The sequence below is a fragment of the Pleurodeles waltl genome, chromosome 12, assembly GCF_031143425.1.
Source record: "Pleurodeles waltl isolate 20211129_DDA chromosome 12, aPleWal1.hap1.20221129, whole genome shotgun sequence".
NCBI lineage: Eukaryota > Metazoa > Chordata > Amphibia > Caudata > Salamandridae > Pleurodeles > Pleurodeles waltl.
In genome coordinates this window covers 635,645,119-635,672,008 of record NC_090451.1, presented here as the reverse complement: position 1 = coordinate 635,672,008, position 26,890 = coordinate 635,645,119, and the positions used below count along the sequence as shown (strand labels likewise).

The 26,890-nt window shown below is 44.6% G+C and overlaps 1 protein-coding gene across 5 annotated transcripts in view; it reads right to left on the bottom strand.

The window, feature by feature from the left end:
• LOC138268449 (mothers against decapentaplegic homolog 4-like) overlaps positions 1-26,890 on the bottom strand; it is a 430,729-nt gene that overhangs the window by 141,594 nt on the left and 262,245 nt on the right. For all 5 annotated transcript variants that reach the window (XM_069218099.1, XM_069218104.1, XM_069218102.1 and 2 more), the window contains one exon: positions 10,272-10,328. In XM_069218099.1, the coding sequence (XP_069074200.1) occupies positions 10,272-10,328 (57 nt within the window). The remainder of the gene's footprint in view (positions 1-10,271; positions 10,329-26,890) is intronic.

The following is a 26,890-nucleotide window of genomic DNA, read 5'->3' as shown; positions in this document are numbered from 1 at the left end:
AATGGAAAATGGAGAGTAAATGTAAGAGGAACAAGGTAGAGAATGCATTACAGGAACAATAGAGAGCAGGAGAGGCACAATCAATCATTACTTATTTATTTGTTTATTACATTTGTACAATGTGTGATTATCCACAGGTGCCCTGGCACTGAGAGAGAAGTCAAATTATCCTGTTCATTTTGTGAGGAAATTATCCTGATGATGGAGTGAACTACCATTACATTCGATACAGTGGCTCTGCAAGATGATACATTTCCCCACTGGAAGCCAATGTAGGGACGGTAAGTGTTCAGAGATTTTGGCTTGGCACAGAAATCAAAACAGTAGTCAAGCCGCACAATTCTGAACCTGCAGAATACTTGCAGTGCACAGGAAAGACACCATTAACACAATTAAGGCGGGAATCAACCAGGGCTTGAATTATAGGGTAATGTGTTATTATTATTAACACAAGCTTTATTTGGTCATAAAAAACCATCAAAGCAATAAAACCACAGTATTACATAAATTACAAATTAGATTAAAAAAATAAATAAGAACAATTAAAAACGCCTTCCAATATTAACAATAAAAGTATAGATCTATCATTTCTTGCTCCATAGCATGCATATTTACAAATTACTGTGTTTTAAAAGACAAGTATGTATATGCCATGCAGCCACAAGGAACTCGCTAACTGCATGAATCAAAACAGTCGAAGTGTCACTCATTCGAATCCTTAGAGCGATTGCAAATTGTCTTATGCCCAAATTCAGGCAAACTGGTCGGATCCACTTACGTCGAGGAGAGGCATACACTGGGGAAAAGAACATAAAATGTTCAACAGATTCGGGAGCAACATTACAACCAGGGCATAAGTTAGGTACTACTAGTAACCTCCGTCTACCAGTCAAAGACAGTAGCGGTAAACACCCAAAATGAAAACGGGCATACAGACTCTTTCCCAAGGAGTCGGGAAAAAAATCTAAATAAGATTCATACTGGGGATACCACTTAAAGTCAAGAATTTGATTAGTCAGTCGTCCATAGGATGTACAGAGAAGATAATTGTTTCCAACATAGGACCAGTAGACTGATTTCAAGGATTGTTTCTGGGCCTTCTCTAGATTCTGTGGACTCTCCCAGTAATTCTCAAGTCCCAAAGTACGAAACCAATGGACACATGCCTGAGCCATGGGATGGAGGCTGCATTAGGTCTTTTTAAAAGATCAAGGAGAGAGTCCCTGTAAATAATAAGCTCTGGTGTGGTCCAAATCCTTACCCAGAAGAGTAGAGGTCTCAGGGCTATCATGTCAGTACTACGATTGAAACCAAGATCCAAAACAAACTGAATCAAGGGTATACTACGTGGGCAATCAAGTAGTGCTCTGGTGAAATTGTTTTCGCCCACAGACAATTTGGTAGTTAACGCCCCACACCTCAGCACCATAGGTAGCAGAACTTTGAGCTTTTGCCAAATAGATCTTGATAGCCGGTGAAACAGCTTTCATGGCAGTACTTTTATAAAAGCGCAAAATGGCACCTGATCTGTGCTGAAGAAGAGACACACTTTTATTAATCTGGTCCTCCCAATGTAGATTATTTGAAATCGTCGCACCCAAACAGTCTATCGAAATGACTTTGTTTAAGGGCGCCCCATCTAAGATACCTCACTGGTCCTGGGCTAAACACCATTAATTTGGCTACACTAACATTTAATTCCAAACCATGGTCTACAAAGAATGTTGTAAACCTGTTAACAAGCATCTGAAGACCCATTGGAGTCTTAGAGATGAGGAGGGAGTCACCTGCAAAGAGAAATATAGGATTTTTTTCTGCACATTTAAGGAGGGGGCATCATTTTGGCAAAGGGACACAGCTTGTACTCCCTCATTTATAAATAAAGTGAATAGTGTGGGTGCCAAGACACATCCTTGACGAACCCCCAACTGAATGGCAATATGATCTGTTAGTTCTACCTGATTACCCCATCTCACCTGGGCATATGTGTCCTCGTGTAATCACTGTAGTAGATAGATTATATTGGAAGGAATACATATTTTATGCAGTACACCTCATAATTTTTCTCTGGGGACCATGTCAAAAGCAGACCAAAGATCCACAAAGGCAACATATACATTTTGTTTAGCAAGAACTACATATTTCCAGTGCAGGGATGTAGAATTCCTATTGCCCGACGCCCAGGACATATTGTTTGGGGTCAAGGGCAACAAGTTTTCATGTTTATTTTGTCCTTAGAACAAGTAGGCCCAACTCCCCACTTTCAGCACAAACCCTTTGGCTGCCAGTTTACAGAGAAGGGAACTGTCTGCAGTTGAGGTGTGTCCAAGTGTTAATGCTGCTTGAACTTGTATTTATGGTTCATTAATGAAAAACCTTAATTATTAAGGTGAGCACTATAAATAAACTTAAGAAAAACAACTTGTAACACTCCGACCCAACACCAGATGGCGAGCGCTCATGCATACCATGTGTATCTACAGCGACAGATGCCATCGAACATAAACTTTTCATGGGCACACTGCACCACGGACAGTGGTTCCAGTAAAAAAATAAAATTAAAAAAATAAAAATGTACATACATGTTTGAAAAGTTTAACAATATGAAGTCAAGTATAATGCTCCCAGAATGGTCTCTGTTTAGATGCAAATGTTTCCAGAAGCTTCTAAGCAAGAGTGATGATCCTTTGCTTTGAAAATAAAGTGTTCACAAAAAAAATGCAAATAGGAAGAAAAAAAAATTGCTACTATGAAATTTTAGGTGCGATTTCTTTGAAGCGTCCTTTAGTAAAATGTGTTGATGCATGTTAGTATTTCGAAAAAATATTCCTAAAGGAAAATCAGTGTAACCATTTTCAACAAGATTATGGGAAGCATGAAAATAAACTAGCACAGGCAGTCAACTGATCCAACATTTTTTGTGAGTCTTCTGGTTTCGTCAATGCGTGTCTTGTTTTGACATTACTTTTGTACCGTTTATTGTGGGAGCTGCCAGGCCTTCACCATTGTAACAAACATTGGCAGAAGGCAAAAAAACATTTTTGGTCTCAAAAAGCACACATTGCCACCAGTGGCATGACAAAGTCCCCACAGCCCATCTCCAGGGGGCCCACTCAGCACAGCACCTGCGCTGAGGGAGTCTGGAGGGGGGGCCTCCATGTTCTTTGCAGGGGGGCCACCTCCAGTTTCGTTACGCTACTGATTGCCACAGTAGTTCCTGGCACGGAACAAAACTACTTTGTGTGCCAATATGCTCTTTGCGGAAGAGCAGAACGCTATCACTCACAGTAAAGCCAGTCGACAGTTAGAGAGAGAAATAGAAGTGTAATAAAAATAAAATGTCTTTGTTAACATCAGACCTAATTACGGACCCATTTCTTAAAGTCATAAACGTGCACCCATGGTATATGTCTTTGAATTCGTGACTTTCATGAATTCACAAGAACATCAGGAAATCATACTCCTACAAAATATTTGTTAACTGTATTTTAGCACGAGCAAATATGCATGTGTAGATTTTCTCGTGTGAAAATCTATTGAGCGTTTGCAAGTTCACTTTCCCTCCAACCACTTTTTTCCCCAACGCTGGAAGAGCTCCTACCATTGCCAGGAGTAAATATCCAACCTTTTTCATTATGGGAAAAGATTAGGGAAGAGCTGGTGAAAATCCTTAAACCATACAAGTTAGTAAGTTTGCAGACTCAATGGCATTTGAGCCCTGGAACTATGGCTTACTGCTTCCTCCAGCCCCAGTATGTAGATCTGCGGAAGGGTGGCAAAATAATGAAATTGTTAAGGTAGGGATTGAAATTGCAAGTATTCAAGCCCTACTATAGTAGTAGCCCTGGCATAATCAGAGAGGCAATTATCAGAGCTCGTACATAATGAGATTGCGGTCATAATGTTTAGCCAAGGGACATGTAGATTTTTTTACAGGACAAGTAGATTTGAGAAACAACCTGTCCCATGGCCAAGTAGATATTTTAATAAATTCCACACCCCTGCAGTGTAGGAGTGTCAGCCTGAAAACTTGGTCCACCGTAATGGTTTTAGGGCGAAAGCCCGCCTGGAGTGGAGATAACACGTGCTAGGCTTCAACCCAATCCAACAGCCAATCCAAAAGCTGTTTAGCGAAGGTTTTTGAAGATTATCAATAAGGCTGATGGGTCTATAGTTGACAGGGGAGCTCACAACCCCCTTTTTATGAATGGGAATTATTTCGGCCCCTTTCCAAGTACTAGGTATTGGGCCCCCAGCAGCTATAGCATTAGAAACCATATTTATGTAACAGGACCAAATTGCTGGCTCAGATTTGTATAAATCTCCCGGTATCTTATCAGGGCCTGGGGCTTTAGAAGATTTTAAGGAGTTAATTGCAGCAGTGGGTTCCCCCAAGGTAAAAACAATGTGATCATCATAGTTGGAAACACCCATTCCTGGCTCATCAGGCGAAAAACACGTTTTAACCAATTGCGGGGGGATGGGGGGGGGAGATTCATAAATTGAAGAAGTGCAAGGTGGAGCATAAAGATTAGAAAAATGGTCCACCCAACTTTCTGGTTGAATATGCGTATGAATTGTACTATTGCCCCTCTGTATCTATTGGACAATAACTTACAGAAAGTCACATTGTCATTAAGTTGGGTTGAATCGAGCAGATTTTGCCAGATTGTATCTTCCCAGCTTTTCTTAGCCTGTGCTAAGGTCTTATTATAGGCGAGTCTGGCTGGTCTAATCGCCCCCCTGTGAACGCGACATAATAGCTAATTTTAATGCTAGTTTGGCCTTAGAACAATCCTTATTGAACCACTCCCAAGCTTTATGGGTTTTAGCTAATTACTTGGTAGTGGTCTTCCTATAGAAGATATTCTGTAGTTAATATATCATTTTCTCATGAATGCTGAGGATTGGAATATTACTAACCTCAAGCTCCTCATACTTAGCCATTGCGTCAACAAACAGTTTGTAACATTCCTTAATCAAATAAGGGTTAGACATCACTTTTGGCCCGCTGACACGACTATAACTGTTATCCAAAAGCGGCTCTGGAACCACAGCATGATGGATATTCTGTGATCTGAATATGCCACTATGCAAAGTAAGAAGCAGAGGATTGTGATCACTATCGTGGCAAAAATCCACCTTGATGTCTTCTAATAATGGCCAAAGCTTGACATCCACTAAGAAGTAGTCAATAACACTAAGAGAATGACCACGATTGAAAGTAGGGGCGATACTTGGGTTGGAACGCGTACGGCCATTACTAGCCCTAAGTCCATTCTTAAAGCACAGAGATGTCAGCTTTAAGGCAACACAGGAATGAGGACACTGTTGCTCATTCATCAATTGTGGAATGCCCCAATGTTCATCCTCTTCGGCTGTTAGATCACTACATAAACAGGAGGGTTCAAATGTACAATTCATGCCCCCTGCAACCACTAATATAGTGGAAAAATGCAGGGTGTCCATATATTCAGACAGCTGAGCCAGGGTCTGAGACTCTGATCCCTGTGGAACAGTCCTGGCATATACATTAATATGGTTACCTTGAAATCTCGGTTAAATACAAGCTGAACACCTAATATATCGGGGGAATCTATTTTTAATGCAAAGTGATTACACTGCAATTTCTTATTTAGCAGTATCAGTAGACTCCCCTTAGTGCGGCCAGGACCCCCATCTGCAGGTTGAGCCACCACATAGTGTGATAGAAACCCATCCAGAGAAACTGGGTCCTCGTCCCAAGTCTCCTGGAATAAGCATTTGTCCTGCTTATTTATTTAGTTGGTCCACTCGGGATCCAACAATTTCCTGCCCAGTCCAGCCAAATTCCAGGACATAATAGAAAGTTCAGTATTAGTTACTAGGGCTCTAGGCCTGGAACACTGAGCTTCCTTATAATTTATAAGCTCAAAAGACTCTCCAGGCCTACCCACAAAGGTCGAAGTGGAAGTTACTGGGTAGGAATCAATGTATAGTCAGTCAATATCTGGTAGTGTGTGGGAATAGTCCACTGCTGGGGCCGAAGCATGCTTTAGACTAAGATCGAATTTCCCGCCTGCTGGGCCACCATATAATATGAGTGGACTACTAGCAGGCGGGGAGAGTTTAAGTCTAATACCAGCCCCCCTAGGATTCCTGAGATAACAGGTGCGTAATTCAAAATCAATAAGATTATCCACTAGAAACCTATCCACAAAACGAATGAAAATAAAATCAAAATTTGAACCAGACTATGTCTGCCTACCTCTAAAATATCTGCTTGAATAACAGAAGGGCAATTTTGTTGGACTCACAGCCAGTAAACGACCTTATTTATCAAAGAATTCTGGGTTTCCAGAGAGCCAGAAGGCAACTTGGGTGCCTCAACCATATAAATGGTTTCTCCTTTATTCCCCAGACTTCGAGCCTGTTTCTTAAAAGCTGGCCAGTTCGTTCCAGCCTGATGTAAAGCGCCATCAGGTGACTTAATATAGTGTATTATGGGAGAGGCTACTCGAGCAGGCACCTGGGTGCCAGCCACCCCTCAGAAACCCTTTGTATTGTCTGCAGACTGGGCTTTAGCGGGCCTATCCAACCCAGTGATATTCCTGCTTTTAGTATCAGTACTATACTTCCGTCTTACGGACACAGGAATGGTCTTGGATCCTTCAGTGTAGGGCACAGCAGGGCATACAGGAGGGAACATAGTGACAGGCCGTAGATGTTGGTTGCCTGATTGAGGCCTAAATTCGGGTGCAGCATTAACAGTAGACGTATACCCTGTGACAGGCAAGATCCCATCCATATTTGACCTCAAGCAGCTACGTGCACACTTCTGCACATGTTGACCCATTAGATTATTCATCAACAACACCACCAAGCTCTTTACTTAGTCCAGCTTCTGAAAGATAGAGGCCAAATCAGATTTGCCACAAAACAATGACAGTCTACCCATGCCCAAGGATGAATTGGCCCAAAAATTATCAACACATGTTCCAGTGTATGTGTGTAATACTATTGCAGGACCCCCCATTCTCCACCAGGGGCCCATAGCTATTAGAACACGGAACATTAGGAATCACCAGGACCTCAAGACTTAGCGGAGGACGGGGAGCCTCTTTTCCCACAGAAGGGTCACCTGTAGCACATGGCGCAGTGTCCAAATCTCTACACAAGGTAATGGTCGACACAGGAGAGGGATTAAGACTAACGGCTGGAGGTGCCGCATTTTGTTCAGTCTCCATGGAAGGATTGGGCGGCTGCGGCCTTTACTTGAATATATCAGTGATTTTCTTAACAGGGATACCACATTTTGTAGGAGGTAAATTGGAACTACTTCTCAAAATGGCTTTGACTTCTTCGATTAAAGAATCAATGTCTTCTAAAGAGTTACTTCCTTTATTGGACAAGGAACTCGTTTTGTTATTCGTCCATGTTTTAGGCTTTTTTGAGCCACTGGTAAGGACAGGGGCATCCACAGCTTTACGTTTCCCCATCTCTAGTCAACAAGGGGTATAAACAAAAACAGATTAATCAAACCTTACATCTAAATCTTGGGACATAAACTTACTTCACAAAAATCCAAAAAGATGCACCCAACCCAGCCTCTGTCGGGTGATGACGGGCGAAGACGGGCGCATCGCGCTGCTGGGGCCAAGGGCGCTTATGAGCGCGGGTCAGGTGCAAAGGAACCTGGGGGACGTAGTGCCATCCCAGGTAATGCGCCCAAGATGACGGTCCCAATGAAAGCGTGTCCAGCGCTGCAGGGGCCAAGGGTGCTTATGAGCGCGAGTCGGGTGCAAAGGAACCTGGAGGACGTAGTGCCACCCCAGGTAATGCGGTCAAGATGACAGTCCCAATGAAAGCGCGTCCCGCGCTGCGGGGGCCAAGGGCGCTTATGAGCGCGAGTCAGGTGCAAAGGAACCTGGGGGACGTAGTCCCACCCCAGGTAATGCGACTAAGATGACGGTCCCAATGAAAGCGCGTCCCGCACTGCTGGGGCCAAGGGCGCTTAAGAGCGTTAGTCAGGTGCAAAGGAACCTGGGGGACGTAGTCCCACCTCAGGTAATGTGGCCAAGATGACGGTCCCAATGAAAGCACACGCGTAATGTGTTGTTTTTGTAACATAAGAAATACTTTTTTTTAAGAATCTTTAAATAGCGTAAACAGGTGGCAGAGACTATCAATGAGGGAGAGAAAGGATAAGCTCTCATCAAACAAGACTGCTAAGGATTCTTATGGAGTAGGGCACTGGCTAACATTTGGCCACAAATCAGTGGTCCAACTAGAAGGACAGTCCCTTCCCCAAAGACTATAACGTCTTTTTAACCTAATTTAGGCAGAGTAATGCCGTCCAATTGGCCATTGCCTTTACACCATGTAAAAACCTGATTTGAGAATATTACCTGTCCAGTCTAATGATTATTTTTGTGCCGTTCACATAGCAAATATAGGACAACTGAACGCCCTGGATCATCTCACCTGGTGGAGCACATATAAATTGAAAAGCATGTGATTCAGCAATGGTCTTTTGGAATGCCGCACTGTAAGCATTTAGTAGAAAATCTAAATGAAGCCATGATGACTGATTGACTCATCCTGTTGAAAAAGCAGCAGAGCCAGTCCAAGCCCTTCTCTTTCACTTCAGCTGAAGCTAGCTTGTCTATCAGAATAGAAAGAAATGGGCTTGAAAGGTGGCATCCTAGTTGAGGAGAATGAGGAAGATGAGGGCTGAAACTCCACTAAAATCATATGCAGCACATTTTGAACTGCAATAAGAGGAACCTCTATGCCATAAAATGATCAACGCTAGCCTGAGCATGATTTAACAGGGAGTTGTTGGTGATGAACTCCAAGAGCTGCATGTTCATTATTTTTCGGAGACCTCGGTGCAGCATGGCAGCACCAGTGAAACAGGACACAACTTGTGTTCCCATTCTACTAAGAATGTGCAATATTTATAGGTTAAATTAATTAACTTACAAAAAGGGGTGCATATGACTGAGTACATATTATGAATGACATGGGTCAATCACAGGTCATGTAGAGACCCAGATTTAATCAAATGTAAGATTTTCTGCACTCTCTCGGGCAGGGCGGGTTTAAATTCAGTCACAGGATGTTCAGAGGCAGATAAATGTGACATGAGAGAAGGCATACGTATGCTTGAGACATTAACAGAAGTATTCCTAAAAGAATTACTTTTGTCAGTAGGAAAATCTGGACAAGGAATCACAAAGTTCCAGTAACATATCACTGGGACCTGCTATTAGGGAAACAAAAAAGAAGAGTGCAATTGAGAATGGTGAGGAAAACCCATTTAAGGGACAATAGGGAGAGTAGATTAGAGAGCTAACAGGAAGAGTACACTACTGGGGCGCTGCAGAGAGTCCACTAGAGGCACAACGAGGCAAATGCACTAGAGATAGAATGTGGAAGACTCACTAGAGGGACAATGTGGAGTAAGAGCTTGGTGGACAATATAGATAATGTGTCAACAGCTTGATGGGGAGAATGACTTTGAGAAATAGTAGGAAAAGCTGGTGATTATGGAGAATATGTTAGAGACAAATGGAAGAACATGTTTAAAGGGTAAAATGGGGAAAGCCCCCTAGAAAGGCACAATGAAAAACAAGTGTAAGAGTGGTAATGCGGAGTGTTTGGTAGATGCAGAATGGGGAAGGTATACCTTCTGGAAAAGGGGTAGAAAGTGTTCAAGGGACAACAGGAGAATATTTGCGAATTACAATGGGGTGAACCAACTGCAAAAACAATGGAAAAGCCAATGGAAGGGTAGTGGGAAGAATGTAAAGAATGTCAATTTGGAGAATATAGGTAAAAATATTTTAGATAAATTGTTGGGAGAGAATATTGTTGGAACAGAAATGAAGAAAAGGCCTGATTTTGAACTTGTTCTGACTCACTCCCACTTGCCTTTCAGGAGCCTGTTTATTGGGATATCTTATAATGTTGTGTCTCATGCAGACACCTTGCCAGTGCTAACGAGTGCAGGACTGCCTGCACTTAGCCACCTCCCCTCCTACAATTGTCTTGCCTTCATTTTCACTGTTCTGCCTCTTCCTACTCATTTATGAAAGTTCTATAGTCTCTGCCTCAGGCCACCGTTGCTAGCTATAAAGAACCTCTGTGCCTCCAAATACGCGTGAGAGCAAGCAATTACAGCAATTTATTTTTATTTGATAGGCCTGACAAGTTACAAGACTTGTGTGACCAACAAAGCTTACCATTAGAGTGTGTGTTTGAGGTTTTACTGTGAATACGTTACTTACCAGGGTGACTGGAGACAGGCTGCTGCTGGAATTGGGAAGAGGTATGGTGTGAAGGCCCTTAAACAGAAGAAACAAGTAAAAACATAAATGTCAAGTGCACTTTTATACCATAAAATACACAGTTGGGCAAAAAGAGAAAGCATGAAAAGTACAGAGAAAGGGTGCAGTACAACTAGAGGAAAGCATAAGGTAGAACAGAAGAAAGACTTGAGTACAGACAGAAGGAAAACCTAAACAAGAAGAATGAGATCCTGTCCAGCATAAATGGAGGAGGATAACAAGGACCGATGAGAAAAATGAATGGCGCAGGAAGAAGCACACACATAAAAGAGGATAGGATGGAGGTATATAAATGGGCAGAGGAGTAACAGATATGGTAAGCAATACCTTAGTAAAGGAGGGAATGGGGGATGACACAGGAAGGAAGATAGATCTGTAAGAGAAAAATATGTAGATAAGGAGAAGCAAAAACCCTGAGAGCATGACTCGGGTGTACAAAGGAATGGATTAGTTACAAAGGAAGGAAACTGGTCAAATATGTGGTTTAAGGCACATGTGAGCAACAGACAAAGGCAGATAGATGAAGGTAGTGAAGTGAATACACTCAGACAAGAGGAAGTGTGGTGAATAAGGGGAGTTGGGGAGATAAGAGAGAAGCATAGAGAAGAAGTTGAGTGATAGGCAGCAGGCCAATGTTTTAACTGAGTGACTGAGAGAGGAAAACGGACTGAATCAAATGAGGAGATTGAGGAGTGACAGAGGCAGGAAGGTGGAAATGCAACACAAGGGAGTAGCTGTGTGTATAATAGACATATGAGAGCTAAATATATAGGATTATGGACAGTTTTATCTGTAATAATAAACAATGAAAGAGAGGGGAAGATTAATTAAGAGGGAAAGAGAAGGAGGAAGATAGGCAGAGGTCAGGAGGAGCAGCATTGTTACATAGTAAGCAAATTAGAGGAGGTATGAAGAATGAGAGGATGGAGTGAAGCTGGATTTAGAAACAACAGGATAAGGAAACAACAGAGGCAACTTGACATAAAATATACCACAGGGAAGGAGAGAAAAGAATTGTGTATGTGGTTAATTGAGTGAGGTATTAGGAAATGACAGAGCCATATGGACAAAACATATCACTAGACTGAAGAGAACAGAAGAAAGGTTGGCACATGAGTAACAGAGTGAAATGATACCATGAGGGGAGGGTTGCTAACCTACAATAGTTTTATAGTCTGAGACTATTCTAGATTCACACGTGTTGCTTTACTTCATCATCTAATGATTGTGCTCCGAGAACCATCTTATGTTAGTAACAAAATGTTTTTAGCCATCAACCACAGGCAGATCCGTAGGTCTAAAGACAACGTAAGTAGCTCACAATGTCTTACAACGTATCATCCAAGTGACATTGTATTACATGTGAAGTCTAACATGAACATTAAAGAATAAGTTAACATATCTTTACATCGAGGCAGTGGGTGGGAATCAAGTGAATCTAGAATAGTCTCAAGCTGCAAACATATTGTTACAGGTAAGTAACCATTTAATTTTGCAGTTTCAATCTATTTTAGAATCACATGCTGTGCCTCACAATCAAAACACTATTCTCGTTTTACTGACAGGGTCTCAACAATAAGAGATGGTAAACTAATTATTTGGTACTGTACAGCCTCTTAGCATTTTCAAGAATCTAAACAAAGATGTGCGAACAGCTGACCAAGGTGACACTCTGCATATGTCAGACAAGAAAATACTGCCAAGGAAAGCTAAGGAAGATGTTTTGTTCCCTGAGGAATGCATTCTAGTCCTTATGTAGAGTTTTATCAGCTAATTAGAAATATAACTGAATGCACTAGACTATCCAATGTGCATGTTTCTCCTATTATGACCTCTTTCCCTACAGACTGTGAAGTATGGGACACAACCTGATGTTAAGACTTTCATATGGATTTGCCAATATAATACAATAGCGCACACACACACACACACACACACACACACACACACACCCTCCCCTAGTTAACAAAGGAAGGACTACTTTCACCTCAATTCAACATCTGGTTCTACGGGTTATAAGGTAGCAGAGCCCAGCTCTTTACCTTGTGGGCTTGAATGCTTCCAGGCAGCACCAGTGCACCTAAATTGTACTGAAGAGCATGTTTCAGGCATGACAAAGGCTGAGTAAGCCAAAATGCGTTGTTTTTCTGTACAAATAAATGGGTGTGTAATAAGATGGCATGCTGCTTTCTTCTCGTCGTGACTGAAGTGCCATTATATATTTTGACAGGTGCTGTTCACTGTTGCTGCCACCGCAAGGCAGTGTGTGTGGCATCTTGACAGCAACACGAGGACAAATATGTATATATATATATATATATATACATATATATATATATATATATACATACACACAAACAATACCCTTTAAGGCTTATAGTGCTGCATAAAATATGCAAAAAGGAAGCAAGTTTAGGTGGAGAGCAGCTCCTGTATAGAGCACCCAACAACACCAGCGACACTCTAAATCTGCTCACCACAAATGTTGATTTTTCTAGCAAAGTGTTTAAGCATAGGATTAGCACAGTGGCATGCACACCGAGCTAGAAAGGGAAAAAGTATTTTGCCATTTCTACAGGAAAGTCTTTGAGCATAGGATTCGCACAGTCCCATCCATGCTGAGCTATAAAATGATAAAAGCCTTTAACAACTCCAGGCATAGTATTACAGCTCTGAGTCAGTAAAATACAATCCAAGCCAACCTGGAATGAATAAAATCAACCCCTGACATGTGTGTTGCTATCAGTATAGCTTATCAGAGAGGTTTAGATTTGTCCAAACACAAAGGAGTACTCGGAATAAGTCAAAACGATATCCTTTCAGGCTTAGAGTGCTGCATAAATTATGCAAAAAAGAAGCAGAGAACTCTAGGTAGTTCCTAAGTTTAGGTGGAGAGCATCTCTTGTATAGAGCATCTTTTTGCATAAACAGTAACATAAGTATATTTAAAAATATCTAAATACATTTCAAAGTCAAAGAAACAATAAAAAATGTACATATAAATACTATATTAAAATGCTTAAAAACGATATCAATATACAATATTTGAGTTTTACATATTTAAATCTTCAATATTAATGCATCTATCCACTACATCCTGCAAACATCCTTGTTCGAGAGAAAAGTTACTTACCTGTAAATTCAGTTCTTCAGTGTTGGTATCTTTCATATATTCACATGCTTGAATCATTCCCCGTCATCAAGAGGGTAATCTTAAATAGCTTTAAACAGTGTTAAGATGGCCATAGGCCTCAACAAATATTTGCTTAGTATGATATCCTTCTCATTTGAAGCAATCCAAACTTTTGGCAAAGAGGTGGAAATGGAAGCTCTACTACTCCCATTGGCCACTATAGCTCAAATTTTATAGCACAAGTACGAGAAGAGCATATAATTAATGATATACCAACCCTGGAGAAGTGCAGTGTAAGGAAATGCCTCCTTGGCATGGTTACCCCCTAACTTTTTGCCTTTGCTGATGCTAAGTTTTGATTGAAAGTGTGCTGGGACCCTGCTAACCAGGCCCCAGCACCAGTGTTCTTTCCCTAAACTGTATCTTTGTCTCCACAATTGGCACAACCCTGGCACTCAGGTAAGACCCTTGTAACTGGTACCCCTGGTGCCAAGGGCCCTGATGCCAGGGAAGGTCTTTAAGGGCTGCAGCATGTCTTTTGCCACCCTGGGGACCCCTCACTCAGCACATGCACACTGCCTCACAGCTTGTGTGTGCTGGTGGGGAGAAAATGACTAAGTCGACATGGCACTCCTGCAGAGTGCCATGCCAACCTCACACTGCCTGTGGCATAGGTAAGTCACCCCTCTAACAGGCCTTACAGCCCTAAGGCAGGGTGCCCCATACCACAGGTGAGGCCATACGTGCATGAGCACTATGCCCCTACAGTGTCTAAGCAAAACCTTAGACATTGTAAGTGCAGGGTAGCCATAAGAGTATATGGTCTGAGAGTTTGTCAAACACGTCCTCCACAGTTCCATAATGGCTACACTGAAAACTGGTACATTTTGGTATCAAACTTCTCAGCACAAAAAATGTACACTGATGCCAGTGTGCAATTTATTGTAACATACACCCAGAGGGCATCTTAGAGATGCCCCCTGAATACCAATCCGACTTCTAGTGTAGGCTGACCAGTTTCTGCCAGCCTGCCACACACCAGACGTGTTTCTGGCCACATGGGGAGAGTGCCTTTGTCACTCTGTGGCCAGGAACAAAGCCTGTACTGGATGAAGGTGCTTCTCACCTCCCCCTGCAGGAACTGTAACACATAGCGGTGAGCCTCAAAGGCTCACCCCTTTTGTTACACCGCCCCAGGGCATCCCAGCTAGTGGAGATGCCCGCCCCTCCGGCCACTGCCCCCACTTCTGGCAGAAAGACTGGAGGAGATAATGAGAAAAACAAGGAGGAGTCACCCACCAGTCAGGACAGCCCCTAAGGTGTCCTGAGGTGAGGTGATCCCTGCCTTTAGAAATCCTCCATCTTGAGTTTGGAGGATTCCCCCAATAGGATTAGGGATGCGCCCCCCTCCCCACAGGGAGGAGGCACAAAGAGGGTGTGGCCACCCTCAAGGACAGTAACCATTGGCTACTGCCCTCCCAGACCTAAACACACCCCTAAATTCAGTATTTAGGGGCACCCCAGATCCCAGGAAATCAGATTCCCGCAACCTGAAGAAACAAGAAGGACTGCTGACCTACAAGCCTGCAGAGAAGGAGGAAGACGACAACTGCTTTGGCCCCAGCCCTACCGGCCTGTCTCCAACTTCGAAAACCTGCAAGTAGCGACGCATCCGACAGGGACCAGCGACCTCTGAAGCCTCAGAGGACTGCCCTGTACTAAAGAACCAAGAAACTCCTGTGAACAGTGGCCCTGTTCAAAACCAGCTACTTCTTTGCAACAAAGAAGTAACTTCCAAAGACTGCACGTTTCCCGCCGGAAGCGTGAGACTTCTCACTCTGCACCCGACGCCCCCGGCTCGAGATTCAGAGAACCAACATCTCAGGGATGTCGCCCCGGCGGCTGCGAGCCCGTGAGCAAGCAAAGACGACCCCCCTGAGCCCCCACAGTGATGCCTGCAGAGAGAATCCAGAGGCTCCCCCTGACTGCGACTGCCTGTAACAAGGGACCCGACGCCTGGAACCAACACTGCACCGCAGCCCCCAGGGCCTGATGGAACCAAACTCCAGCGCAGGAGTGACCCCCAGGCGACCCTCTGCCTAGCCCAGGTGGTGGCTGTCCTGAGAAGCCCCGCCTGTGCCTGCCTGCAGCGCCAGAGTGACCCCCGGGTCCCTCCATTGTTTTCTATCTGAAACCCGACGCCTGCTTTGCACACTGCACCGCTGTGCCGCTGAGGGTGTGTTTTGTGTGCCTACTTGTGTCCCCCCCAGTGCTCTACAAAACCCCCCTGGTCTGCCCCCGAGGGCGCAGGTACTTACCTGCTGGCAGACTGGAACCGGAGCACCCCTGTTCTCCATAGGCGCCTCTGTGTTTGGGGCACCTCTTTGACCTCTGCACCTGACCGGCCCTGAGCTGCTGGTGTGGTAACTTTGGGGTTGCCTTGAACCCCCCACGGTGGGCTGCCTATGCCCCAGAACTGAGACTTGTAAGTGTTTTACTTACCTCCTAATCTAACCTTTATTTACCTCCTCCAGGAGCTGTTGATTTTTGCAGTGTCCACTTTGAAAATAGCTTATTGCCATTTTCACAAAGGCTGTATATGATATTGCTTTTATTCAAAGTTCCTAAAGTATCTAAGTACCTTACATTTAAAGTGTTTACTGTAAATCTTGAACCTGTGGTTCTTAAAATAAACTAAGAAAAGATATTTTTCTATATCAAAACCTATTGGCCTGAAGTAAGTCGTTGAGTGTGTGTTCCTCATTTATTGCCTGTGTGTGTACAACACATGCTTAACACTACCCTCTGATAAGCCTTTTGCTCGACCACACTACCACAAAATAGAGCATTAGAATTATCTAATTTTGCCACTATCTTACCTCTAAGGGGAACCCTTGGACTCTGTACACACCATCTCTTACTTTGAGATAGTGTATACAGAGCCAACTTCCTACATGGAGTTAAATGGAAGGAAGTGGAGTTAAATGGAAGGAACTAATGTCTACGCCAGAAATATCATATAGGCAGATTAGTAAACAGTATGTGATAATCAAAATAAATACACAAGATTACAAGAAAATCAGGAAACAGGCTCACCTTTATGAAACTAGTTACGAAGAACAACCTGTCTCACTGCCTAGTTGACTTTTCCACTCACATCAAGGCAATAGTGCTTCAAGAAAATGTGCCTGCTCTTCCAAGTATCTGCAAGGTAGATGTCTCTCAAACGCACACCAGCCCGGAGTGCTGCAGTGGAAGTCATGCTTCTGGAACACACACTCTCAATCACCCATGGAGTGGACACTTGGCCTCGTTGTAGCAGCAGACGACATATAACCAACATGCTATTTCCTACTTAGAAAGAGTTTGGCTTATTCTTGGATGGCCAAAGGACACGAACAGTTGGTCAGTAGAGTGAATGTTTTTTGTTCTTTCAATGTAAAACTTAATCCTCTTGCGAACATCAAGTGAGTGGAAAGGTTTCTCCGATGCCCTTGTGGGATTAGGAAAATTGGATCACAGAATAATGGTTCATTGAGATGGGAGTCACTAGGGACTTTGGGAATAAACCTGATAAGAAACGTTGTCCTTAGTGAAACAAAGGTAGGTGTATTTTAAAATAAATGCATGTATTTCTCCTACTCATTGTAATTATTTAAGCGCCAAGAGAAGCAATGTTTTCCAATAAACGAACCTAGAATGTGGTTTATGAATGGGTTTGAATTGAGGCAAAATGAGTGTGCTCAGCACAGGATTTAGTTCAGAGGGTACTGGTGAGCATCATATTGAGTGGAAGACACAGAAAAGTCCCTTTATTGCTTCATGATTTGAGAGAAAAGTCTGGCTGAGTTGGGTTCTGTTCCCTGGAAAAGTGAGATTGCTGGCAGATGAATGCATATTGAGAATTATTTTAGACCATCTTTTGCCAGGCTCAGAAAATAATAAAGTATCTGATGAAGTGTTGCTGCTAATGGATGGAATCCTTTGGTCTTACACCAGGTACAAAAACGTTTCCATTTGGCATTTTAGGTTCTTGTGGTAGCTGGGGCTCGAGCTCCACAAGGATCTTTCTACATTCTGTTGAGAGATCAAGATAACCATACCCTGGGCTGTCGGGTACCATTCTGCCAGGCTCAACAAGTGAAGGCCATGGTTCACAATGTTTCAACTGTGCCTGGAGAGAAGCTTGAGGATCATCTTCAGTGGTTTGAAGGACACGCCAAGAGACTCAGGAGTTTGTGAACCAGTGTTGGCGAAGCTGTGGAAATGAAAATCAGGGTAAAATGGTCAGTCTTTCCTTTCCTCAGAACTCTGGGGATCAGGGGAAACTGTAGAAGGGTGTAGGCAAATATGCTGGACCATATGATCAAAAAGGCACTTACCTTGGACACTTGTTGAAAAACCCTGTTAGTGTAATACTGTCTTACTGTAAACAATTGTTTTGTAGAGAAGATATTTGCAATGGAGTGAAGCTTTGTTAATGTTTATGCAGATGAGGAAGCTTTTCCCTGCTGCCTGTCCAGTATCACTCCCAAGAACTGTAGTTTTGTTTGAGGTTCTGTGTATGACTTGTCGAAGGTCTGAGTCAATCCTAATGTGCGACAGAGAGTGATGCAGGCAACCATCAAGATGTTTGTTTTTAATTTTGACAAAGCCTTAACCAACAAGTCATCCAAGATGGCGTTATACTTGGTGGCCCTGATATCTGAGGTAAGCAGCAACTGACGCTAGGCACTTGGTGACAATCTGACTTGAGGCCGAAGGAGAGCATTTTTAAACTGGAGGTACTGCTGCATCACTACAAATCAAAGGGATTTTCTGTGCTTCAAGTGTACTAGAAGATGCAGGAATGTCAGGTAGTCATTCTCCTGCAGTATCAGCCGGACATCTTAGAGCTTTATCATTTAGAACGTCTGCTTTCTGAGGAGATTTTTGAGTTCCAAGAGTTCCACAGCGGGCCTCCGCTGACCTCTCTTCGTTTTTACTAGGAACCATCTGTAGTAGAAACATTGATTACTCTTGGCTTTTGGAACCCCTGTGATTGCTCCTTTGAGGAGAAGGACAAGGAGAACTTCTTGTTGCAGCTCCCTCAAATGAAGATGATTTTCCTTCCAGTGGGAGGGCAGACAGGAGGCTTTTGTAGAAACATTTCTTGAGCAAAGAATCTGCCTCAACTAGCAGTCCACTGCTATCGACTCAAAAGCGGACTAAAAAAGATAAATTCTCCAACGTATCAGTTGATGCCATGGTGTTTTTTTGGGGGGGGTGGAGGTAATGGGGGGCAGCTGCGAGAAGGCAGGCATGTTTTTGATAGTCTTGGGAGTGCGAGTAAGAGGCATTTCTTTTTTTCTTCCAGAAGGCCTGCAATAGCTTTGTCTGTTGGATGTATAACCCTAGCTGTACCCAAGTTGTCTTGGAGGGTAATATGGACAGTTTTGACCTCTGTACTGGTGGAAATCTCCTCTATACTTTTGAGATCTACTTGAGCTACGAAAAGGCATTAAATCTGAATGGCAATACAGAAGAGCTCCCAGAGATTTTTACTGTGTCAGTATCTGTTTTAATATTCCTCAAAATTTCATCAACATGCTTGCAAAACAGATTGACTCCATCGAATGGCATGTCTAAAAGTCTTGCTTGAACTTAAGGACAGAAAGCAGTGGACAACAACCACCCTGCCATCTTTAAATAGATGCTCCTGCCAATTGGCAGAAATGTGCATTGGGTATGTCCATAGCTGCGTCAATAATAGCCACTAAAAGTGGGGCGCTTTCTTTGACCATTTCCCAGGAATGTCCCTCTTTTTCATCCAGTATGAGGTCAATTAGGAGTGAGCCGTCAAGACACATTTGGCGGTCAATGCAGCCTAAAATTGCTAATCCATCTGTGGCAACTTTTTCAATAACTTCAGCCCTTCTAGCCAGATAAAATCTAGTATAGGAATTTATTTTATAGCTTTATCTGGTTATTCTTTAAAATCATATAGGAAGCATTGCTCTTCCACAGATATCTCTGGCAGGCTGAATATTTTAGCTGCTCTCGCCATCAGTGCATGGAAATGCGCTATGTTGTCTGCAGAAGGATTCATTTTTTACCAGGGACTTGCTACCTTCTTTAGGTGCCATGTAATCATCCCATTCACCTGCACCGCCTTCATGAGGTATTTCGTCTTCCACATCCTCATGAGATGGTGGCATTAGTTTTGGTGTTACTGTATTTGGCAGTTGGGCTCTTGGAGGAGTAGGCAGTGGAGGTCACGTGGAAGGCGGAAGTGGTGGACTGGGTGGCCATGCTGGAGGTGGAAGAGAAATGTGCTGCCCGCAGTTCCTGAGGCAGTAGCCTCTGAAAGATTTCCATAATCTGTTGCACTGTTGTTAGAAATGTAACAGGTACCAGACATAGCGCAGATTCTGCAAAGCCATGAGGACAGTTACAGGGTTCACAAGGATGATGCAGCAGAAACTCCTGCCTCTGGTAATCATACTTGTTCTGGCACGTACCACAACATGGCATGGAAAAAATAATTGTCAACAGCGGCTGGCATTGAGTGGGCCTTCATCAATGGAGTTGACATCAGAAGCAAAAACTTTCTTGGTGTTGTCAGTGTCGTCACTGACAGACAAGATACTTACCATTGGTAACGTCTTATCTGGTAGAGACACATCTAGTTGCAGATTCTTTACATCTTAGAATATCCAGAGACGTCAGTCTGAATCTGGAGATTTTTCTTGAGCAGTACCCCTGCACGCTGTTAGGTGGTGTTGATCGGCTCCATGTCCATCATCAGTGCCGGATATGATATTGCGGGTCCTACATAGGCACAACCCTGGCGCGCTGATATCCATTTATATATGCCAAAATTGCAGAGCCATGAAGATCACTGACCACTGGATCGTCAAAACGAGGGCCCTGAAAGTGGAGTCCCTGTTCTTAGACATCTGTTCCCAGAGCAGCAAATATGGGTGGGACAGTACGGAATCTGCAACTTGGTAATGTCTCAATCAGATAAGGCGTTATCGAAGGTAACTAACTTGTCCCTCGGAAAGACACATCTAGTTGACGATTCCTTACTTTAGAATAGATACCCAATCAATACCATTCCAGGAGATGGGTTTGCAAACCACGATCATACTTGAAAGTCCTGCAGGACCGAAGAAGGCAAAGTGCCTGTCCCTTCGGACCTGACTGTCCAGACAATAGCGTTTTGTAAATGTGTGCAGAGACACCCACACAGTCGCCTGACAGATGTCAAGGACTGGAACTCTATGTGCTAACACAGTGGTCGCAGCTTTTGCTCCGGTAGACTTAACACGTAAACCCTCCGAGGGCTGCTTTTAGGCCAGTGCTTAGCAGGTCTTAATGCAGAGGATGACCCATCTGGAGATAGTCAGCTTCTGCACTGCACTACCTTTCTTTGCACCCACATTACTGACAAAGAGTTGATCATCCAGCCGGAACTCTTGCACGATCAAGGTAGAATGCCAACGCTCTTTTTGGGTACAGCAGGTGAAGTCTCTCCTCTCCCTTAGAAGGATGTGGTGGTGCCTAAAATGTAGGCAAGGTGATGGGTGGGCCTACATAAAAGTGCATAACCACTTTTGGGTAAAAGGAAGCCCTAGTGCAAAGCACCACTTTGCCAGGATAGATGGAAAGGTAGGGCAGCTTAGATGGCAATGCATGGATCTCACTCAATTGTGGAGAGGCTCGAAATTACCGCACATCAGATATGTCAAAAGCAAATTCAAATCCCGTTTGGGCATAATGAAAGGAGAAGGAGGAAAAATGTGCGTAAGACCTTAAAGGAACCTATTTACAACAGGAGATGTCAACAAAAAAGGTAGATCAGGCAGCCTCAAAAAAGAAAAGCAGAAATTGCAGAAAATAACCTTTGAAAGTGCCAATAGCAGAGACCTGCTGAGCCAAAGAACCTATAAAGAACAGAACCTCAAACAGATGGGCAGAAAGGCAGTCAACAGACTTGTCTGTGCACCATGCCACATATTTCTTCTAACAACAGGAGTATACTATGTTGGTGGAGGGACGCCTGGCTGCCAAGATAACGTTACAGACTTCAATAAAAAGGTCAAAAGCTGTCAAATGCCACCGCTAAATATCCAGACAAGAAAGCAGAGAGTAGGCAGGTGCAGAACCCTCCCCTGCTGCTGCGACAGAAGATCCCCCCGAAAGGGGCAGCCTGATTGGAGGACTGATGGCCTATGCTCAATAGCTCGGGAGACCAAACTCTCAGTGCTCAGTCTGGACCCAAAAAGATTACTTGGGCCCAGTCGTTCTTGATTTTCTTGAGAACTCTGGGCAGAAGTGGTATGGACAGAAAGGCGCATAGGAGGCTTGAGTTTCACTGGAGACGAAAAGCATCTCAGAGCAATTGCTGGCGTGGAAACTCCAAAGCACCATACTGCTGACATAGCACGGTCTCTGCGGAGGTGAACAGATCTAACCAAGGCTCTCCCCACTGCTGAAAGAGACCTTGCGCCACCTCCGGATGAAGACGCCATTCATGATCGACTGAGCATTGTCGGTTGACCTTGTCTGCTCTGACACTCGGAGAGACCACCAGATTTTGAACCACCAGGGATAAGCCCTGCAGTTCCAGCCACGTCAAAGGCACGGGGCCTCCTGACAAAGGGTCCATGATCCCTCCATCCCCTCCCTGTTGCAGTACCACAGACTGTGAACACCTAACCTATCTTTCAGTTGAGAGAAAGAAGGAATCCTTTAAATGCCAGTCGAATTGCTCGGAGCCCCAACAAGTTAATGTGGAGTCCAGACTCCACTGCAGAGTAGACAGCTCTGATCTCCACCTCTCCCAGATGCCCCCCCCCCCCCCATCCCATGAGTGATGCATCTGTCACTACTGTCAGATCTGGTTGGGGAAGGGAGAGGGTCTGCCTCTGACCTAATCAGGATTTGTTAACCACCACCAGAGATCACTCCGAGATCTGGACCATGTTGGAAAGAATCCCCTCATGCTGCCCCCACTGGAACTACAGGTCCTATTGCAGTGCTATCTGGGATGTGTTATTAGCAGGATGCAGGAGGCTATGAGGCCCAGCAGCCTCAAAGACATTCTCATTGAAATCTAGGCTAAAGGCTTACACATCAGTATCATTGCCTGCATATCCTGGACTCGCCGCTCATGAGGATAAGCCCAAAACTGCACTGTGTCAAGAACAGCTCTGATGAGAGGGAGCAATTGAGAGGGAGTCAAGTGTGACTTTGGCATGTTTATGGTGTGCCCTAGCAAACTCAGGAGGTCTGCCGTAGTCGGAGGTGGGAGATGACAGCCTGGGGTCAGCCCACCTTCAACAGCCAGTCATCGGGGAAGACTGAAACCCCTGATCTGTGAATCGCAAGTAACGTCTGTGGGCAGGAAGGACGGGATGGGAATATTGAAATAAGCGTCCTGCAAGTCTATTGCTACCATCTATTTTCCTGGGTCCAGAGCAGATAGAACCTGACCCAGAGTGAGCATTTTGAACTTCTCCTTCTTGAGGAACAGTTTGAGAACTGGAGGTCTAGGACAGGGTGAAAGCCCTTGTCCTTTTTGAGTACCAGAAAGTAGCAGGAATAGCATTCACAACCTACTTCTGGCACAGGGACTCTCTCTATGGCTCCCTCGGCCAAGAGAGCTGAAACTTCCTCTTGGAGAAGCGCCAAGTGATCCTCCATCATCTGATCGTAGGATGGTGGCCTGGATGGAGCGGTAGTCTCAAAGGGGAGCGAGTAGCCCCTTTGGACAATCTGCAAAACCCACCTGTCTTACGTGATGGATTGCCAGCAGAGCAGATGATGGTGAATCCTGCCTCCATCTGGTTCCTGGTGGGGAAGAGTCAGGCTAGGAAGATTTGGAGAGAGCAGTGGAGGGGGGTTTGTGGGAGCGACGGACTGGCCAGACTGCTGGCTTACTGATCCACAAGGTCGGTGGATCCCAAATCCCCGGCCAGGCAGAGCCTGGGTATCATGGGCAGCATGGTGGCTGGTCAGGAATGTAGCCACAAAAAGGGCGAAAGCCAGACTGAAGGGGACGAGGGGCCGCCGTGAGGTCCAAGGACCTGGAGGTAGAACGAGAATCCTTGAAGCGCTCGAGTGCAGATTCTGCCTTGTTTCCTAAGAGACAAGTGCCATCAAAGGGCATGTCCATAAGATTGGCTTTGACATCCCCAAAAAATCCAGACATCCTCAACCAGGTGTTGCGCCTCAGGGCCACCGTCGACGAAATTGCTCTGCCCAGTGAGTCAGTCATGTCTAGTCCACATCGGATCATGAACTTTGCTATGTCTCTCCCGTCAGCAACAGCTTGAGAGAGTACAGACCGGCCTCCTCCAGGACCTGTGGCAGCACTTGCCCAACCGTATCTCACAGCGTGTGTGAATAACAGCCCAAAAGACATGCGGTATTCACAGACCACAATGCATGGCTGCTGGAAGAAAACATCTTTTTCCCAAGTGTGTCCAGCCATTTGGATTCCCTATCCAGGAGTGCAGTAGGGAACATGCCCTGGGAGGCGGAGGCTTAGATAACCAAGCTCTCAGGGGTGGGCTGTTGAGTCAGAAAACATGGGTCACCCAAAGTGTGGCGATGGTGGTGGAAAATTGTGCTGTTCACAGCTGGGTTTGGACCAGATACCCAGTAGGACATTCGTAAGGGCTTCATTAAATGGGAGCAGGGATTTGGAGGATGAAGCTCCAGGTTGAAGCTGCTCTGTCAGGAGGTCAGTCCTGACTACCACCGAAGGCAACTCAAGGTCAAGGACCTCAGCTGCTCTTTGCACTATCACAGAATATGAAGCTCCCTCCTCCGTAGCCACAGTGGGTGGAGAAAGCATTCCAGTATATAAGGAGAAGTATCCAGTCCGCTGGCTTCGCCCAAGTCAGTACGCCAGTCCACAGTGTTTTCTTAGAGCTGGTCTTTTTTTTGAGTCCAGGTGATGGAGCCTCTCCTACTCCTTAGAAGGATGAGAAGGAGTGAAGGTGGTCGATAGCATGATGCTCTGGCTGACATAAAAAGGGGTCAACACATTTGGAAGAAAAGAGGCAGAGGTGCAGAGAACCAGTTTGTCTGGGAAGAAGCTTCTGTATCGAAGGTGTGCAGAGAACACCTGTAGTTTGCTAACCCTCCTGGCCGAAGTAATGTCCATTAAGAAGACTGTTTTTATTGTCAGGAGACACAGAAAGCAGCTATGCATAGGCTCAAAGGGCGAACACATTTAGAAGGTTAAAACCAAATTAAGGTCCCACTGTGGCACATTAAAGGGATTAGGTGGAAACATCTCCTGAAGTCTGTTCAGGAAATGAGTCACAACATGTGAATTGAACAGAGAGGGTTGATCCGGCAATCATATCAAAGTGAAATGGCAAAAGGATATCCTTTAACTGTACCCAAAGCAAAGCTGTGTTGGGCTAATAATAAAACAAACAACAGTACCTCGGACAAAGGTGCACCAAGCCACAAACATGTCCCAATAGCAGAAGTGTACAGTCTTGGTTGATGTATGCATGGCAGGCAGTATGACATCAGACTTCCGAGGGGACATCAAAAGCCGCTGCTCAATCTCCATGCATGAGACAGAGCATGCACAGGTTTGGGTGTAAAACTCTGCCCTGTTGCCGTGACATGGGATCCTCCTGAAGAAGCAGCCTGACTAGAGGACCAATGCTCATGGTCAAGAGTTTGGGATATCATACCTCCCCATGCCCAATCCGGAGCCACAAAGATAACTTGGGTCCAGTGCATTCTGATTTTGTCAGAACTCAAGGTAGGAGTGTTATCAGGGGGAAGGTGTACATGAGTCCCGAGCCCTACTCGAAACAAAATGTGACCTCTCTGAATGAAAGCCAGCTTTCAAACGCCAATGCACAGAAGTATTGACATAGCACGTTCTCAGAAGTGGCGAACAGATCTAACCAAGGTTCTCCCCAGTGGAGAAAGAGACCTAGCACCCCCTCCGGTTTGAGATGTCATTTGTGATCCGCAAGGCACTGATAGCTGAGTTCATCCGTTCTGGCGTTCAGAAAGCCCACCCGATGTTGTACGGCCATGAAAATGTCCAGACGTTTCAGCAATGTCCAGAGACTCAGGGCCCTTGAACTAGGGTCCATGACTCCACCCTGCACAGCTTGTTGCAGTACCACATTTTGGAGGTGTTGTCTATGAACACCTGAATTAGCCTTCCCTTGATAGGAGGAAGGAAGGCATTCAATGCAAAGCGGATCACTCCCAACTCCAACAAGTTGATGTGGAACTGAGACTCTGTCGGAGACCATAGTCCTCTGACCTCAACTTCTCCCACATGGCTGCCCAGAAGGAGCACATCTGTCACCACTGTGAGGTCTCAGTGGGGAAGGGAGAGAAGTCTGCCGCTGACCCAAGCATAGTTTGTTAAGAACCTCTGCAAGTCTTTTGCAGTTTCCTCCTATATCTAGACCAGCTCAAAGAGATTCCCCTTATGCTGCACCCAGTGGGATCTCAGGTCCCACTGTACAGTCCGCATATGCCAGTGAGCATGCTTTAACAGCAGAATGAGGAAGGCCTTGAGACCCAGCAGCCTCATAGTCAGTCTTATCGAAATCAAGGAAAGAGGCTGAAATATCTGAATCATAACATGCATATCCTGGACTCAACTCTCTGGAGGGTAGGCATGGAACTGCACTGTGTCCATAACTCCTCAGATGAAAGTGAGCGTCTGAGAGGGAGTCAGGTGTGACTTAGGAACGTTTCTAGTGAACCCCCAATTATTTTTCATCAGGGCATTGATTACCTTGCCTATAGTAACTGTTGACCCTCTAAATTAGGCTAAAGCAAGTTAATGTATTACCTATTCAGAGGCTGTATATGCTATATTTAATCATTATGGTATTGTGATTTTAACATGGTTTTATTTTCTCTCTGTTTTATTCTGTATTTGTAACTGTACTTTTATAGTTATATTTATGTAACCAAAATAAAGTTATTTACTTACTTCCTACTGAACCCAATGAATGCAGGAGGTCCACCGTAGTCCGAAGGTAGGCGACGACTGCCTGGGACGAGCCCCTTTTAACAGCCAGTTGTTGAGGTAGGGGAAGGCTGGGACGCCTGACCTCCACATATAGAGTGCAACCACTGCCATCACCTTGATAAACACCTTAAGTGCTCTGGTAAGGCCAAAAGCGAGAACTGAAAGTACTCTTGGTCCACCTTGAACCGCAGGTAATGCCTGTGGGCCAGCAGGACAGATATATGGAAATATGTGTCTTGGTAATCAAACGCTACCATCCAGACTCAAAGGTCCAGGGAAGCCAGGACCTGAGCCATGATGAGTATTTTGAATTTCTCCTTTTTCAGGAAATAGTTCAGAGGGTGTAGGTCTAGTATAGAGTGGAGACTTCAGTTGTCCTCCGGCACCAGAAAGTAGCATGATTAGCAA